The 19,405-nt window shown below is 38.7% G+C and overlaps 2 protein-coding genes across 4 annotated transcripts in view; one reads left to right on the forward strand and one right to left on the reverse strand.

Annotated features, from left to right (window-relative positions):
• Nucleotides 1–19,405, reverse strand: part of adam22 (ADAM metallopeptidase domain 22) — an 88,449-nt gene that overhangs the window by 25,092 nt on the left and 43,952 nt on the right. For all 3 annotated transcript variants that reach the window (XM_017453467.3, XM_017453468.3, XM_053674891.1), the window contains exons 7-14: nucleotides 8,734–8,803; nucleotides 8,448–8,521; nucleotides 7,913–7,987; nucleotides 7,423–7,494; nucleotides 4,490–4,656; nucleotides 4,261–4,345; nucleotides 4,045–4,135; nucleotides 3,527–3,578 (exon numbers count right to left, since the gene is read on the reverse strand). In XM_017453467.3, the coding sequence (XP_017308956.1) occupies nucleotides 3,527–3,578; nucleotides 4,045–4,135; nucleotides 4,261–4,345; nucleotides 4,490–4,656; nucleotides 7,423–7,494; nucleotides 7,913–7,987; nucleotides 8,448–8,521; nucleotides 8,734–8,803 (686 nt within the window). The remainder of the gene's footprint in view (nucleotides 1–3,526; nucleotides 3,579–4,044; nucleotides 4,136–4,260; nucleotides 4,346–4,489; nucleotides 4,657–7,422; nucleotides 7,495–7,912; nucleotides 7,988–8,447; nucleotides 8,522–8,733; nucleotides 8,804–19,405) is intronic.
• On the forward strand, nucleotides 10,206–15,348 carry cldn12 (claudin 12). Its single transcript, XM_017453476.3, has 3 exons — nucleotides 10,206–10,339; nucleotides 12,108–12,411; nucleotides 12,649–15,348. Exons 2-3 carry the CDS (start codon nucleotides 12,135–12,137, stop codon nucleotides 13,413–13,415), a joined length of 1,044 nt encoding a protein of 347 aa, XP_017308965.1. The 5' UTR covers nucleotides 10,206–10,339; nucleotides 12,108–12,134; the 3' UTR covers nucleotides 13,416–15,348.

Below are 19,405 nucleotides of genomic sequence, written 5' to 3' on the forward strand. Positions count from 1 at the left end.
TTCTCTTGTCCTGTCTGTCTGTCCCTCCTGTTCTCTTTATCTCTCTCTGTCCTGTCTCCCTGTCTGTCCTATCAGTTTCTCTTGTCCTGTCTGTCTTATCTGTTCTGTCTCTCCTGTTCTCTTTATCTCTCTCTCTGTCCTGTCTCTCTGTCTGTCCTATCAGTTTCTCTTGTCCTGTGTCTTATCTGTCCTGTCTGTCCATCCTATCAGTTTTTCTTGTCCTGTCTGTCTTATCTGTCCTGCCTGTCTGTCTGTCTCTCCTGTTTTCTTTTTCTCGCTCTCTGTTCTGTCTCTCTGTCTGTCCTATCAGTTTCTCTTCTCCTGTCTGTTTTATCTGCCCTGTCTGTCTGTCTGTCCGTCCTGTGCTGCCTTATAAAGAATAAAACACTACAAGGCGTTCTGTGCCGATTATTGTATGACAGCAGCACATTAAACGTGTAGAATAATAATTTCACTCACTGAACACGTTTTTCATGAACACTGACATTATTTATAGGCGACTTATTTTTTGAATTATTAAGCGAAACAGGCTAAAAATGTGCAATAATAAATATACTAATAAATATAATAACTTGGAATGCTAGATTGTGATTTCCTCCGCTTGAACGTAATCCTAAACACCTCCGCTTTGAGAAACAAAAGTAGGCGGGGCTTAAACGGCTGCTTGATTCCGTATCGGGGAAAAGCAACAAAACCCCGCCCACCATATTTATAAAGACTTTAGAACTTTTCATAATACTTTAGTTTAAGGATCCAACACAAGTGACATAAGTTACACGGTAAGTCTGCCAATTACAGTATACTTATAATATTATAATATCATTTAAACTAATATTATTAACATCTTTTTTGTTTACTGATGTCTGATTAAGTCACTTGGGTCGAACCCCTGAGCAGAAGTATTGCTTGAGAAGCTGAAAGCACATGGTGAAGAACAAAAACCACTGACACATTTTAAAGCCAACGTGCTCAGCCCACAGTCATGATTCAAGCTGTCACAAGTTCAGTGATGATGCCAGGATCCAGCACAGATCGCTCTGTGGTATCTAATTGAGTGAATCTGCATGATGTGAATTATACATATACATATACACTCACTGACCACTTTATTAGGAATACCTGTGCCTGTGTACCTGCACCTTCATGCAATGGGCACCTCACCAAAATTGGACGGTTGAAGATTGGAAAAATGTCGCCTGGTCTTTTTTTTTTATTTTAATCTTGAACTGTTCAGGTTAATGATGTAGCCCATCCACCTTAAGGTTTGAGATGTGCATTCTGAGATGCTTTTCTGCACACCATTGTTGTAAAGCGTGGTTATTTGAGTTACTGTAGCCTTCCTGTCACCTCAAACCGGTCTGGCTATTCTCCTTTGATCTGTCTCATCAACAAGGTGTTTCGGGTGTTTCAGCCTGCAGGACTACTGCTCACTGTGTCTGGTTTTTTTTTGCGTGTTTTTTCGCACCATTCTGTATAAACTCTAGAGACTGTTTCGTATAAAAAATCCCAGGAGGTTCTGAAATACTCAAACATCTGGAACCAACAACCATGCCACAGTCAAAGTCACTGAGATCACATTAACTGAAGCTCTTAATCTGCATCTGCATGATTTTATGCACTGTTCTGCTGCCACGTGATTGGCTGATTGGATAATTGCATGAACGTGCAGGTATTAAAAAAAAGGATTCAGTAGAATTTTGACAGCTTGATTGTTTCCTTGAATGGGAATGAAATCACACAAATGATTTTTAAGCTTCGATCAGGGATCCTTGTCAAAATCCCAATTAACCAACAGTCCATCGAACAAAGAGCTGCTGGCAAAAAACAAAAACAAAAAACAAACAAACGAAAAAAGACAAACGAGAGAAAGATATGAACTAAAACGAAAAAAAAAGACTGTGGAGAAGAAATACAGAGGGCTCTGAAGCACGCTGTATCTTTGCCCACAATATCTCTGTGGTTTGATTTGTTAAGGTGGAGCATTGAGGCTCGGCCAAAATGCTATTGGATGGAATGAGGAGGGCGTAGATGATTGATAGCCCTCCCTCGAGCAGCTGATTGGTTGAGTGAGTAACGTGTCACGGCCAAGCTTCTGCTCACCTGCTGTTCCCATTCGGGATTGAAGGGAGACGAGAAAGGTGTTAAAAGAGACGAGTGAACATATACACACACAGACAAACACAGACAAACACACACAAACACACACACACACACACACACACACACACACACACACACACACACTGACAATGTCACAAGCATGTCCAAACTGCAGCTTTACAGAGACCACTAGAGACGTCATACTGTCAATACAATAATCAAAACACAAACTGTTTTATGGTTAATCAAATATTGTTTTTATAAGGTATATTATCTCACTGTCCACTTTATTAGGAAAAGCTGTACATTCATGTGGTTATCTAACCAGCCAATCATGTGGCAGAAGCACAATGCAAAAAAATCAACAATTTCATGTGCTGCTACATGATTGGCTGATTAGATATCTGCATGAATGTGCAGGTGTACAGCTGTTCCTCATATAGTGCACGGTGAGTGTAAATACAACACCGAATGCCCAAATTTGAACTATATGTATGTTAAACTGAATTTGAAATCAAATATATTTATCATTTGTAGTATGGTGTATTTGATCTGCTTATCTTGTTGGTATTAATATTTATATATAAATAAATAAATAAATAAATAAAATAACAACAACCCGCAGGAAAGCTGATTTAAATACGTTCTGTACTTGTACACCCAAAATAATACATTCCACTCATGCCATCATGTCTGAAAAATAAGTATCATATATCACACTAAGATAACAGAGCTAATTTGGCGACGCGGTCGTTATTTTTTCATAAAGCGTGGCCATGAAAGAATATATTAAAGCCATCTAAGCATGAAAATGATTAATATTACATTTCAATCTTGAAATAAGGCAACATGGATACCATTAGCATTAGCGTTGACAGTTTTTTCGCCTGTTCTTGACGAATAATTAAACTGGAAATGGCATTTCTGCAACTTTTTTAAGTTGTAGCTTCAAGTTACACTCAAGTTTGTGGTGTTAATATATTACTACATGGCAACGCCTTATTAAAAAATAATCACCATGTCAACTCAGAGGCTCACAATGGCCAATCCTCTGAAGATATTAGTCATTTTATAGTTTACAGTGAGACCTCTATAACAGAGAAAGGGTCATAGGATAGGGACACTGCTTGTGTTAAAAAACACACACACACACACACACACACACACACACACACACACACACACACACACAGCACAGAGTGACTCAATAACATTGTGACATCATGACCTGAATCAAAATGAATGCTTGTGAAACAAGGAGGGTGCACATATATTTATATTTATGCACCATGTTTCAATGTTTCTGCACCATATGTCTTTGTGTATGTGTGTGTATATGTATGTGTGTGTGTGTGTGTGTGTGTGTGTGTGTGTGTGTGTGTGTGTGTGTGTGCTCTTGGGAAAATCTGCTTGATTAGTAACTTACCCAACATCATCCATTATACAGCCGGACCATTTATCATCGCACTTGCATTCCCCTGTGAAAAAACAACAACACCCCAGATGTTATTAAAGAGACATGTGCATGTGCAAGTCAGTACGAACAACTGTCTCGTTTAGTAATGTACCATTTTAAGGGGAAAATAAGGTCATTTTGAATTTGATGGCTGCAACACGTCTCAAAAAATTTAGGACAAGGGCAACAAAAGTAAGGGTTATTAAAAAGAAACACCTGGAGGTTAATTGGCAACAGATCAGTAGCATGACTTGGTATACAAAGAGCATCTTAGAGAGGCGGAGTCTCTCAGAAGTAAAGATGGCCAGAGATTCACCAAAATTTTCTCCTTAACATGGTCATTTTCTTACAAACGCGGTAAACATTTGGCTTTTCAGAGAATGAAGCTCATGTGTATAATCCAAAACAGCATCCAAGAGGAGTTCTTCATTTTAAAATGACATTTTTAAGTGCATGTTAAAGTTTGCAAAGTCATAGTCACATCATACCATTTAGTATTCTTTTCTTATCGGAGAAAATGCCAATGTTCTGTCCCAGAGACTGTGCCAGCGTGATGGCCATTTCTTCTGTTTTTCCATACTGAGAAAAAATAAAGATGGAGTTTTAGAGCTTAAATTACACAATGTTATAGATCTATACAGGGCAAGTGTCATATAGAGAACATTACTGAAATACAATCATTTATGACTCTCTTCAACAGTTACCTCATTAACCCCTCCCCCTTTGGTCAGTGAACACACCCCTCCCATATATGAGGCTCCACCCCAGCTGCTATGGAAACGGTTGCCCCTGGAAACAGAAACAGAATTTATTAGTTGAGGCCTTTTGATTAATCATAAAACAAATGGCTGGCATTAACTGTGTACTGTGTAATACAAGACAACTGTGTGTGAGTGTGTGTGTGTGTGTCTGGGTGTATATGCAAAGACCTACGAGAACAGATGGACAGAGTCGCTCTTCTCCTTAATGAAGTCGCGTCTGTACTTCATGAACTCCCGCAGCGTGATCATCGGGTCATCATTTATGTTGAACCTGTTGTCCGCCGCCCAGGTCTCCATGGCAACCAGAACAATACGGGTGTTCAGCTGCTCCTTGAAAATCTAAAGATATCATTAACAACAAAATCGTTACTAAACACTTTTAATGTTAATAAACATTTTTTACTGGTGCTGGAGGTTACTTTTAAGGAATACTTGGTGGAAGTCATTTTAAAACCAAAATACGAAACAAGCAACTCTTTAGTGCCGACATGCTGCTGAGGCTAAAAGCCCTGAATTTTAGTGATTGGCAAAATTGACAGGCAACATCATTGTCCTGATTGGCTGGATGTTGATGGTCCACATTTCCACAGTTGGTGGAACTCAACACTGCTCATCACCCTCAGACCATCATCCCTGCAGAGAAGCATGTTGGTGGTAGCATCAAGTTCAAGTGGTTTTATTGTCTTTTCAACCATAGGCATCTGGTACTGTACACAGAGAAATGAAACAACCTTCCTCTAGGACCATGGTGCTACAAAAAAACAACACACTAACCACATGAAACGACACAGAACTAAATAAGACCTACAAACATTCTACACAAAGTGCACGTGCACACGTGTGCTAACACAGGACAGTACAATACTACTAAAACAGGACAATAGGCACAGTAAGTGACAGTGTACGGCCGAACAGTACACAGTTCTAGTGTTGAAGTGTCTAGTATAATAGGTAATGCTGAGGTAATGCTCATGTTGAGAATTACCTTTTTCCTCTTGGGTGCTTCTCTGAAAAGTTCAAAGGGGTGAATACTTATGCAAGCCACCATACAGGAAGCCACACGGACTGGTGTTTTTCGTCTGAGCAGATATTTTATTAGAGCTGAATGTGTGGATTTGATATCAAATATTATTAAAAAGGTTCTGATGTAAAAAAACAACAACAAATGACACCATTTTAGAGGAAACGTCCCCATTTGTCCAGATCCACGCTAAGCATTATCTAAGATTAAAATTCGTTTAATAATGATGCTGTGTCTTTATTAATCCTCCATTTCATAACCTTATTCTCATATAATACTTTTACTTTCCCGAGCCATTTTTGAGTCAGATATTCACACATAAATAAATATAAAAGTGTAAAAGCCTACGTACGTTAAGGCTTGACTAAAAATCCTTATTTAATATAAAAAATAAAAAAAATGTCCATGGACTCTAGAGTATCAAAGGAAATAATATTCCATGTATGTTGTAATATTCCAGAAATGTGCCCATATGTCAGATTAATCTGTTAAAGTAGTAACACATTTGAGTAACAATTGGGATATCATTTAAATCACTTAATTTAACATCAGAATATTAAACTGATGATGTTTTTATGAGAATTTGTGCTGGAGTTGAGTGATCCACATATGAGAGGCCCATTAAAATTTGTCATCTGGATCTATGTCTGGATTGCTGTGGCTAATTAAAGTAAACGTCTAAGACCAAGACTGAAATGATGCTGATTAAATCTAAGCAACAACAACAACAACAAAAACCCCAAAGTCTATTCACTTGGGTTTGTTTTCTGTTTGCTGTCCAAGCCGCCATTTTGGTGCTGTTGTTGACACAGTATGAAAATACCACCTGTCTTTCACCAGGGATGAATGTGTCTGTGCATGTGTGTGTGAAAGAAAGAGATAGAGAGAGACATTTTCATATGAAGTCTAGTTGAAATTCTCAAGAGCAAACACTCAGAGCAGATCGAGTTGCCCATGAGACCTGTTCCTATTTCAGCTGCATGAAGATATGAGCTGATGAAGACTGTGTGAATAAAGATTGATGGGTTTTGGGTTTTTTTTCAACATTAGTGAAGGTTACAGAAGATGTGTATACATAGTAAAAATAGCCAGCCATCTGAGAATTATATACTCATGGTATGATAAACTGTATCAATAAGTCGTGATACTATATACAGTACATACAGCTTCATAAATTCAAAGACTCACATTTTAAATGACATATAACATGACAATTGTTCAGTGATTTAGACAGGGAAAGTACTAGAATATTTATTGAAAACAGACTTGTTAAAATGGTTATTTTTTTATTTCCCCATTTTTAAAACCTTACACCATAGCGCTGTTAAATACTCAAACCCGATTGGTCAGTACAAATAACATTATAATACATTATCGATTCTTAAATAACAACTTTCTTGTCTTGCGGACGCTTCTCTTTAAACGTGCAATCGTTGATATGGTGTTTCTCTGAGGAGACATTTATTTAACATTTTTGGAAGGAGTCACCAGTGTCAGTGAATTGTAACAGACAGAGGAAAATTTTTAGCTTTATTTACTTCAATATAGTGAAAAAAGATGGCTGTTTATACTTGCTATAAGTTATAACATGATTAATGGTTCCATACCATTAAATTGAACTATAAATGAATAAACAGTATGACGCGTCATTCGTTAATTTAAAAAATTGTAGTTGGTGGTTGTGGTATCGAGGAGTAAAACACTTCAGTACATGTTGTTATTGAAAATAACAGGGCAGTGGTAGCTCAGTGGTTAAGATGTTAGATTACTGATCAGAAGGTCATGAGCTCAAATCCTAATACTGCCAAACGTCCACTGTTGGGCCCTCGAGCAAGGCCCTTAACCCTCAACTGCTCAGTTGTATAAATGAGATAAATGTAAGTCTCTCTGGATAAGGGTATCTGCTAATTGGCGTAAATGTAATGTAATGTAATGAAAAATAATCTTCAGGGTGGTAACATTAATGCCACTTCACATCGGCTGGCATCACACCACCCCATTGTTGATTATTTTCCTATAACAGCATGCTACAAATTGTTTTATTCTCTGCCTACAGTAATACAGCAGCATAACTTCATACTTACAAAATCTGCCATGTTCACTACAGACTTGGCGTAGTTGTTCGTCTGGCCAACTGACAGCCGATGCTTCTTGTACTGCAAGAAATGAACAACAGGATTTTAATTCACTACAGAGCTTCCCCAGGGGTTAGTTCTTGGTCCACTCTTGTTCTTCTCTGTATACGAAATCACTAGGCACTGTGATCAGATCACATGACTGTTCCTACTACTGCGCCAGCGATGGCACTCATCTTGACTTTTTTTTCTTTCACCGTCCACCTCCTGACTCTTAGAGAAGATTAAATATCAGATTACATTTCTGAAACATTAGGTTTCCAAATGCTTGTACAAAGCATTGGTCTCTAGTCTTTGAAATTATGAGCTTAATGACTTTCTTAATGAGTGCGTTGTATCTGTTTGCCATCAGCTGCTTGCACGTTTTGTACATTTTGCACAGTTCTCTGGATAAGAACATCTGCTAAATGACTAATGTGAATGCAATTTGATATCTTACCATCAGGTGGTCATTGATAACCATCAGCTCGATATATTTAGTCTCATCCTCGACACTGTGGGAACTTTGCAACACCTGAAGACACGATGGTGATAAAAGACGATCAGCAAAGACAATCAGCTGAACACAATGTGATGACTGTACATTACATGTTGGCATGACACTTAATGAAATACAATCTTGTCGTCTATTGTTCTGTTGTCCTATACTTATTGTTTACATTCACCGGTTCTCCTTCCTTGGACCACTTTTGGTGGGTGCTAACCACTGCATACCGGGAACAACCCACAAGACCTGCCATTTTGGAGATGCTCTGACCCAGTCGTCTTGCCATCACAATTTGGCCCTTGCCAAAGTCACTCAGACCTTTACACTTGCCCATTTTTCCTGCTTCCAACACATCAACTTCAAGAACTGACTATCTATCTATCTCTATATCTATCTATCTATCAATCCATCCATCCTTCCATCTGTCTGTCTTATTCACAGACACTGCATGGAAGAGAATGTCATATTTTGTACAAAGGAAGTTTACTTCTCTCTTTTTTCTCCTGTGTGCTGCTCCGGTGAAGAGTGGAGGACTCTGGAACGGCGACTCTGCAAGGTCAACTTATCAAAACAGCAATACAGTTAGGAGGAAGTAAATGAATTCACCATTTCATTCATAAAAATAAAATAACTTCAGTACAAAATTCATAACTGAAACATAAGAATATTATCCAAATGCCAGTGGAGCTCATTTTGATTTAGCAAACAAATGTTAATTGCAAATCGATGAAATGATATTACTAATTTGAGTGCCATGAAAGAAGTGGACTTACGGGGTGGGATGTAATCCCCTGGAGGCTGGAGGCCTGGAGATTTATAGATCATGTGCACTTGGACGTGCTCCTGCAGAGAGAATTGTGGGAGATAGAAGAGTTACGGATGTGCCAAAGTATGCATAATGAGAGTCAAACATGCACAAAGTGCATAGAAAGGATATAAAAAGTCTACACAGCCTGTTAAAATGGCAGTTTTTGTGATGTAAAAAAAAATGAAACCAATATAAAGGATGTCAGAAGTTTTCCCACCCTCAATGTGAAATTACAACGTATAAAAATTAAGTGAAAAACAATCAGAAACATTTTAGGGACAATAGGGGAAAAAAACCCTTACAATAACCTTGTTGCATAAGTGTGCACATGCTTTTATAATTGGGGGTGTGGCTGTGTTCAGAATGAACCAATCACATTCAATCTCATGTTCAAAATTACCATGAATTACCATACAGCTGTCATCAATGAAATTATTCTGATTAACCCCAAATAAAGACCAGCTGTTTCTGTAGGATTTACTTTACATCTTCTTGATTTCATCTGACTGCTGAAGCCATGGTCCACAAAGAGCTTACAAAGCATATACAATATCTCGCTTTTTGAAGGGTATCGATCAGGATGTTAGATGTACAATGGCACACCATAAAGACCATCATCATCAACTAATAGAGAAAATGAGTGTACCACAGTGACCACCAAGAACAGGACGTCCCTCCAAAATTTATAATGGACAAGACAAAATCTTACCAGGGAGGCTACCAAGAGACCTATGGCAACATTAAAGGAGCTGCAGGAATATCTGCAGGAAGTACTGATTACTCTGTGCATGTGACAACAATCTCTCATATTCTTCACATGTCTGGGGTATAGGGTAGGATGGCTAGACAGAAGCCCTTTCTCACAAAAAACTTCCAAGCTCAACTAAATCACCCCAAACCATGTGCCAAAATGTATCTGATGAGACCTTTCCAAAGGTATAATAATTCCATAAATCCAAAAGGTATGTTTGGTGAAGCATGGTGGTGGCAGCACCATGCGACAGGGCTGCTTTTCTTCAGCCAGAACTGGGGCTTTTATCAAGGTGGATGGAATCATGAATAGCTATAAATAGTCAATTTAAGTGCAAAACCTTCAGGTGGTCTGCTAGTAAGCCGAAGATGATTAGGAATTTCCCTTTCAGTACGACAATGACCCAAAGCGTACATCCAAATCAACAAAGGAACGACTTAACCAAAAGAAGATCTGTGTTTTTGGATGACCCAACCAGCTTGACCAGGAGATGAACTCTGACACCAACAAGTTTCCATTTTACACATAAAATAAATGTTCTATCGAAAAAAATACAACTTCAATAAATATCTAATACACTAACAACAAAAACCCAAACAAAAATACATCTTAAAATAATTAAAGCTAAATTACAGCACAGGAGTGTACTGCGTTACGTGTGCGTGGTTGAACGCGTGAGCGCGCATGTGACGTCAGAAGGAGCCGCCTGTTCACGCGCCTCAGGAAGTCTTTCCTGGAGGAAACTCTGGAGTCGTTAACGACAAAACGTGGAAAAATGAGTAAATATTTCACTGAAATAGCCATATTCACACGTCCACAGGTAGGCTATCGTTTCTTTTTCGATATTCGTTCAAATACACGGAATTAAGCAGACTTGAAAAGAACCGAAGAGCAACAGGTTGAAAAGCTAGTTAGTTATGCTAGCTGTTTAGCTTGCAGTGTTAGCCACCAAGCAGCAGGTTAATATTCACCCAGATTTTTGGCTTCATGTGCGGCGAATACAGGATTAATACAGTAGTTAGTATACAGTTTTTCAATAGAAGTATTTCATAAATACTACAATACTTTCGAGATATAAAAATAAAAACCAAGCAGACGCTCCGTGTTTAGCTGAACTAGCTCGAGTTAACGGTTTCAGCTAACTACAGTAGTGCACATCTTCACCTAGAAACAAATCAGCTTTAAACTCATGGAGAAGTGTTCATCATTGTACATGTTTACTACTAAATATTTAGAAACACCTAGAAAATGTATATGTAATGTACAATTATAATGTGCTAATTATATATTTTTATTGCTATTATATACAGAAAGAGGAAGAAAACTAACTGCAAGATGGGATATCCATGTTAAAGACAATTAGGAACTTAAATGCTAGGATGAAAAATAAACTTTAGTCTTCCTTAAATGGAAAAAAATGTGTGTGTGTGTGTGTGTGTGTGTGTGTGTGTATGTATATATTGAAATTTGACATTCACACAAGATTTACAATTACATTTTCCATGTTTGACTTTATGGAAGTGGTATTTCCCAGGATGGATTATTACATTTTAAAAGAAAATTCATGGGGTGACATTACAATCGAAAGAAGTGATAACATCTCTGAGATTAATATCTCAACTATCAACTTTGTGCCTGGTTTCATCTGAAAAATAAACTCCATTCCTTCCCAAGGTTTTTAGGAGAATTACACTCGGAAAAAAATCCTGGCTTAAACCGAAATGATTTATTTATTTATTTATTTATTTTTATAAAAAAGGCAAGATTATCATTACAGGGATAAATATGTAAAATCTTTAAGTTCTTGAATGTTATTACAGATGCAAGGTGTGAAGAAACCAAGCCTTGTTCCGTGGTCTCTGAGGGCATTAATGACATCATGTGAATTGTGTTGTTTCTGGCAGACGCTGATAACCCAGCCCCTGAGAGATGTGTATTGTTTGGGGTTTAGTCACTGATACACATGCATTAGCTTTAATTGGAGGTTGAATAGAAGACCGAACAATGGTTCCTGTGAGTACTGTTAGTAATGTATAGACAAGAGTCCGTACAGGATTTCACAGAGGTTTATTTGATGTATTTTGTGATTGTTGTGGTTTTTCCCCCAAAAATTTTTGCGATGCGGCTTGCAGAGTTTTTTGTGCTTTTTTTTTAAATAAAGGAAAACGACTTGAATTGGCGCAATCGCACAAAATTGTCTTGCACGGTCTTTCACAGTGATGTTAAATGGTAAATGAGACCTTTTAGCTGTAATCGCATACAATGCACGTGAATCGAAGACGGCTTTAGCCGAATGCTCGTTGTGATGACGTCACGTGACGCATCTTGGTCCAAATCTGCTGTAATTTAGAAAAATTGCAAGCTCCTCCGAATATTATGGAGTTTGCTTGATTTTACGTTTATTTCTGTGATTGCAAAATCACAAAATCCTGGAGGGACTGGTAGAGAGATGAAATGCAGTATGATTAGGGATATGGTCATTAGTCATTAGGGTTATAGTCAGTATACTCCTATAGCCAAAATATCTCAGAAGCCTGATTTGCATCTCTTTTAAATATTTTCAAACCTGCCCTTCTACTTGTTTTCAGGCTTAGTGCTAGAACTGTTTCTCCACCATGTCTTGCCGTGACATCCATGCCACGAATGCGTTTTCCTTCATCATCGCCCTGCTCTCGGTGGGTGGATTAGCCGTAGCTACAGTCATCCCTCAATGGAGGACAACACGTCTTATCACCTTTAACCTCAACGCCAAGAATGTTACAGTGTACGACGGACTGTGGACCAAATGTGTCCAGCGAGACGGATCCAGCGGGTGTTATTACTTTGACGCAGAGTGGTACTCCAGAGTAGACCAGCTGGATCTCAGGCTGCTGCAGTTCTGCTTGCCAACAGGTTGGTGTTTGTTGCTAGAAACGGCACGTGACGCTCACACTCCCAGAATTAGTTACTTTAAAACGTCTTTAAATTGTATCAAAACCTGTAGTAAGTTTTCGGTGAAATTGCAGACTCTAACATGACATACATACCCCTTTAAAAGTTGCTTTAAATTTATTTACTGCGTTAAAAAAAACAGGATCCTGTACAGTTTATTGTTTTCTATAGTGAAGTATGGATTCTTCTTTTCCACAGGTATGTTCTTCTCTGGCCTGGCTCTGCTGCTCATTCTGACAGGCATGTGCAAGACGGCATGTTGCTCAACAACCCCAGACGACATAAAGTCTAGCCGCTGCATTGTGAACAGCTCAGGGTGCCACCTGGTGGCTGGGATGTTCCTCTTGATAGGAGGTGCCATCGCTATGCCTCCATCCATCTGGTTCCTGTTCCACACACGTGAGTTGAACTCACGCTACGCTGACATTTTCGCCACAGAGTTTGCAGCGTATGTGGCTATTGGCAGTGCCGGCGGCCTTGAGTTCGCCGCTCTGCTGATGTTCATGTGGTACTGCATGTGCAAAAAGCTGCCCTCCCCCTTCTGGCTGCCCCTGCATGAGCTACCCGCCATGAGCAGCAGCGTTTCTGCTCAGCCACTAATGACCAATGGCCTGCCGTCTCCTGTGAACTACGCTCCTCAGAACTTCCCCCCTGCTGTTCTAGATGCTCCGGCTTTCGTGCAAGCCCCGGGATACCCACAGCCCATGCCAGGCCCGCCTGTACCGCCTCAGGTATACATGGCCCAGATGTCAGTGGCTGATGGCTACAGGTCCGAAGCAGGAGCCTCGCAGGCTTATGGTTACGCCCCCTCGCAGAGTTACGCCCCCTCGCAGAGTTACGCCCCCTCGCAGAGTTACGCTCCCTCTGTAAGCATTGCCCCTTCTCAAAGGTATGCTGGACATCGCTACTCCACACGATCACGTCACTCAGCAATTGAGATCGACATCCCCCTGCTGACAGAGTGAGAGTGATAGAAATCCACTTTCAGTAGATATACACTGAAAAACCGTCCTTCAGTATATGACTCATGATCATTAATCGGCAATGGACGTCCCACTGACCCAGGCCATGCAACTCTGCATACACAAAATGTCTTATTTGAATCACACTTATCAGACCAAGCAATATTAGTGAAAATAATCATGTGATTAAAAAATACACTTCCAGTAATCTCTGTGAGATAAATCAGGACCAATTTGCCACCTTTTAAGACCACAGAAAATCTGGTAATAGATAATAATGAGAAAAGAAAAAAAATACACAGGGGTGGATAAATCATAAAATCATTAGCTAGCCACCTGGACAAATAAAATTACCCAGTCCCATCTTTTGGTTGCCTGGAAACCTAATTGGTGCAATAATACAGACCAAGGATAATTAACGTATTTATGGGGTTTTATATGAGGCGCTTTTTTTTCTTTCTTTCTTTATTGTTGTTAAACTTACTTATCCACCAGTCGACTACAAATAAGAAAAACCCAAATAGCCTAGACATGAAATCTGCTTGTCCCAGAAGCTCTGGGTACTAATTTGTCCACCCCTGAAACAGATAATTAAAGGGACAATTATATTTTACAGTTCTTCGTTTATAAGATTGTCAATTTCTCAAGTTCACAAACTCACAGTATCCATCAATAATAATTCAAATTGAAGAAGTAATCTACTGTGGTCAAATATCTATAAGTTGTTCAAAATAGAATAATGTTTAAGAATGAATTTTCCTATACATCATGTACAGAGGCGAATACTGATAATCTCCCAGAATATTAGTATTCACTTCATGTTAATTTAGATGATAATAATAGTTTCAGTTGTTTTCATCCACCTTTCTGGAATTGAACCAAGAACAGGTTTTATGTTGAAAATGTTCACTTTTTTTTGGATTTTTCTACTGTCTAGTAGACATTTGAAACGGACATTTTCACCTGAACAGAACATAAGGGTTAATGCGAGGATGTCAATTCTACAATTTTGCCTGTGACCCAGATGAGGTGGATGCTGTCAGTCTGGTCAGCTGTGCTGAGAGACGACGCTTCCTGCATCTTTGGATGAGACTTTTCCCCCCTCGTGGTTTACAAAAAAGAACACTCTCATTGTACGTGCACTGTAAATGGTCAACGTCACTAAACAAAAAGTGCTGACACTGTAGCTGAAACAAAACAGTCAGCTGCTTCACTACACTGTATTTTGCACTTAATTCACACTCACTTTTAAACTAACACTGATATTAACACACAATGCTTTATAGACACTACAAACACTGCTCATGTTGTTGATCTGCCTTTGTTAAATGGTAATTCCATTACATCAGGGTTCTTCAGGACTTTTCAAGCCTTTTTTAAATTATTTTATAGGGAACTAAAAACTGATAAAGGGCAGCTGTTCTATTCCTGTTACATTGTGTTGTGCAGTGAGCGACAGAGGATCATTTCCCCTGTTTGTTTGTCTTTTTAAGCTTAACGAAGCATCACTTATTCATTTCTTTATGTTTTATACTAATACTGAAGGGTTAAAACGTTATTCAGATATGAAGTGCTCTTTTTAAGTTTGCCACCTTTTTATACATTTGTGATTTTAATTCTTTTACTTTCTTTCTTTCTTTTTAACGTCTTGTTTTTGTTTTGTATTTTTACATTTCTGAATTTTAAAGAATATCCAGGGCTGAGGGATCAGCTTAGTGAATGCTATGTTGTTATGATGACTAACATCTTCATGTTAAGATGCATTCTGATGTTTAATTTAAAAAAAAAATAGTAGGTGCAATTTTAATGTTATGTTTTTAGAACTAATTTTTTTTTAAAAATTTTTTATAAAATGCCCATTCCTCCGAGCATAGATTACTAATGTCTAAACTTAATAAAAAAAACAAAACCAAAAAACACTGTTTAAAAGAATCAACTGAATGATTTTTGAATGTGTATATTTTTACAAAATCACATTTTGTAAAGAAAAAATGTTTGAACATTTTGAAACTTGGAACAGTTAGTATTAGGATAAACCATATTCAAATTGCAAAGAAAAAAAAGATTGCTGCTCACTGATTTGGAATAGAGGACTAAATTTCCTCTTTTTTGGCAGGGGATGAGGCAGGGTTACAGACACAGCTGAAAGGAATATTCAGTCTCATGGGGTAGAAACCATAGTAAACGTAAACCAACAAACGTGTGTATGAATGTACTGGCAGCTCAAATGTAGTGTTGATTTCCTCTTTCAGAGTACCGTAACAAAAACAGCCTGTTAAATTTGTTTTAGAACCACACGTATGATATAAGGGGACTACATCTGTAAAAATTATTATTATTTTTAAATACAAGAAAAGTGCACAATATGGATCTTTTACCCGCTCGTAAACGTTGTTATATGTATTACATTTAGATTATTTTTTTATTTTTTTTTATTTATTTATTTATTTATTTAGTTATTCCTAATGTAGTGGTACGGAATAATACAAGCCACTGATGGTGTACTGAGTCCTGACAATAAAGTGGCTGACTGCCCCGTAACAATAGCACCCCACCGTGATCTATTACAGGAGAACAAAACCTGTTTATGCTGCTTGTGTGCTATGAATTAGAAATATGACACACAAAATATGGCAGCATAACTGTTACATAATTCCCTAAAGATTTTTGTCATGTTCATAATGTGTATTTGCAAAGGTCACTACGTTAATAGCATACAGCTCTTAAATAAGAGTGTCGCCCTCTCGTACGCTCAGTAGAGACTCGTCCCTTGATAACGAGCTTGAAGCCTGGAGAAGCTACACCTCGGCAAAAACCAGAATCTGTAATAGACATTCTGGCTTTAATGTGTGTTTTCATATTAACACAGCTGAGACTGTTGGATTAAATGTGCTATGGGTATGTGAGACTGTTTTCATTGTGTAAAATGCCTCTTAGCCAGTGACTCATTTGTTTGGTTCACTATTTTGACTCATTTTGACACAAAGCCATGGATGCTAACATTTACTCACTGCTAATTGAAAGTCACAACAGATGTCTGATCGCTTTGCCTCACTTAAGGGAAATACTGATGTTTAAAAACTACACAATGGAACAGAGAACGTAATTCCCCCCTCGTTCAGTGGCATCACGCTGGGTTTCTACCCCTTCCCCCTCCATCACGCACTCCCACAAGAGGGGGAAATTCTGTAAAGGATTAGGGGTCTAAAGGCAGATGGTCTCTCAGATGGTTTGGTGTAGAAATGAGATGGGGTGTGTACATGTGTGAAGACAAAGAAGGGGCAGGATATGAGGGCATGAGTGAGTGCATGTGATGAGGGGGTAGGTTATGAGGGATAAGGGTGAATGTATGTACGTGTGAAGAGGGGGTAGTGTTTGATTGAGGGTGTGTATCAGCTTGTTCTCTCTAGGGAACCGGCTCATGAATAAGAAGCAGGTTGGGGAATGGCATGTGCTTCCCATAATCCCCCATGCACCAACCGATGACCCTACATGAGAGAGCAGGATAGACATACCAAGGAAAAAAAGACAGATTGGAGAAAAGGGGGTAGAAAAAGGAATAAATAAACAAAAGTAAAGATAGGGGGAAATGGAAGAGACCATATTTTAAATGTGCCTATGCAAAGCGTAAAAGCTTATACACATTCAGATACACTCGTGCACTCACACAGTCTGTGCTTCAGATGTGTGGTACTGAGGAGACAAAGACTAAAAGGTGTGTGCTTCCTGACTGGTTGGTGTTTGTATGAATGACAGAGAAAACATGTGTGCGAGAGAGAGTGAGCAAGTATGGCTAGTCCTGTACGTTCTACCTGGCTCTCTCTAGAGGCAATGCTGTCACAGGGACATAGTTTTTTTGAGCAGAAACAGAGCAACAGTGGCATCATGTCTGTCAAACTGTGGACATAACAAAAAAGCAGTCTAAAAAAAACCTCCAGTGCAAAACACAGGCCAAAAAATAAACCTAACGGTCATGAACAGACGAGTCCAAACTAGTGAAAACGGCACGTTATAAACAGATGAGGCAAAACACCACGTAATATAAACAGACGTATAAACGAATCAAAACACCACGTAATATACACACAGACGAGTCCAAACTAATCAAAATACCACATTAATAAGCCGACATGTATAAATGAGTCAAAGCCCCACGTAATATAAAAAACGAGTCAAAACACCACATAATATAAACAGATAAGTATAAACGAGTCAAAACACCATGTAATATAAACAAACGAGTCAAAACATCACATAATATAAACAAGCGAGCCCAAACTAGTCAAAGCACCACATAATATAAAAAAATGAGTCAAAGCACCACATGATATAAACAAGCGAGCCCAAACTAGTCAAAGCACCACATAATATAAACAAGCGAGTCCAAACAAGTCAAAACACCACATATTAATAAACAGATGAGTCAAAACACCACGTCAATAAACAGACTAGTGCAAACTAGTAAACAGAAGACATTTTGTATCTGATTTTACTGTGGCTGCACATTAAGCACAGGTACAAGATGCTTTTGGCATCGGGCATCCTCTGCAACGTCCCACACTGAGACACAGTATGGTGGCCAAAGAGGGACACATTTCTACTGCAGCACTGCGGATGACAGATGCATGAGCCATATGGCCAAGTGGGTTGAATTCGTCTCTATGGATTACTGTCACGTCTGAACTCGTCACATCACTGCATCACCTAGTCATGAGGTGACGGGTCAGAGCTAATGGTCACAACAAAACCACACAGGAAATGGCTCAAAGAAGCTGGGTCATCTTTAGGGGCAGTAAGTGTGGTGGTGAGGTCACTGCATGACTGCTTTTATTACTGACCTGCTTTATGGTGGGAAGACAGAAGTGGCGTTCTTAAGAAAAGAATGGTGGATAAAGTTCTGACTCTTCCAAACTCATGCCTAAATGAGAGCTAGGAGAATGGACTGTAATTCTTCAAGTTTGTCTGTAACAGCATACTTACTTTAGTCTCTAATTAGGAAAAGAAGGAAGGTTACCATGAGCATCATTACATCCTTCTGAGTGAGTGCTGAGTTTATCGAAATGTTTTGTAGGTTCTAAGTCCTACACAATGTGAGTTACAGAGGGAAACCTCCTAGAGCCTTCCGAGAATGTCCAGAGAAGAGGAACTGTGGGAAATACAATTTCTACATCTCAAATTTTTTGTTTCTTTTAACTTGCATGTTGTAATTTATCTCTGTAGTAACAGTTTCCTTTCATTGTTAACATTTGGCATCCAAGTGTTAAAATCTTACATGAAAAATGATCAAATCAGGATTTTCTTCATCATGGTATTGGGTAGGTCTTTAGGATCTGGACAGAAGGACTTACGCATCCAGTTATCCACCAACATAATTAGAAATTGGTGGCACAGTGACACAGCAGGTAGAGTTACGGCCTCATAGCTCCAGGATCTCTGGAACTGAGCTCAAGTTACTGTCTGTGAAGAGTCTCACATGTTCTCCGTGTGGGTTTCATCCACATTCTCTGGTTTCCTCCCACCTCCCAGAAACATGCCGGTAGGAAGAATGGCTACTCTGGATTGCCCCAGGAATGAATGTTTATGTACCTGGTGCTCTGAGATCCCATTCAGGATGCATTACCACCTATTATCACACCCACTGTTAACAAGACAGTCTTCGGACCATCATCAGTCTGACCAGGGTAAAGAGCTTGATGAATGATTAAAGAAATTGAAAGTGACATCAAACAAATCAGCACAACTCTCATGGAGAGACTACAGGGTGTCCCGAAAGTCTCCATACATAGGGGAAATTAACACTTTTTAGCAAAATGTCTTCCAAAATACTTAGTTTATATTATTTCATACTCAGTTTGTGTACACACACACACACACACACACACACACACACATATATATATATATATATATATATATATATATATATATATATATATATATATATATATATATAGCCTTTAAGGATGCCTTTGACAAAAGAAAAACGTATTGAA

The sequence above is a fragment of the Ictalurus punctatus genome, chromosome 23, assembly GCF_001660625.3.
Source record: "Ictalurus punctatus breed USDA103 chromosome 23, Coco_2.0, whole genome shotgun sequence".
Lineage (NCBI taxonomy): Eukaryota > Metazoa > Chordata > Actinopteri > Siluriformes > Ictaluridae > Ictalurus > Ictalurus punctatus.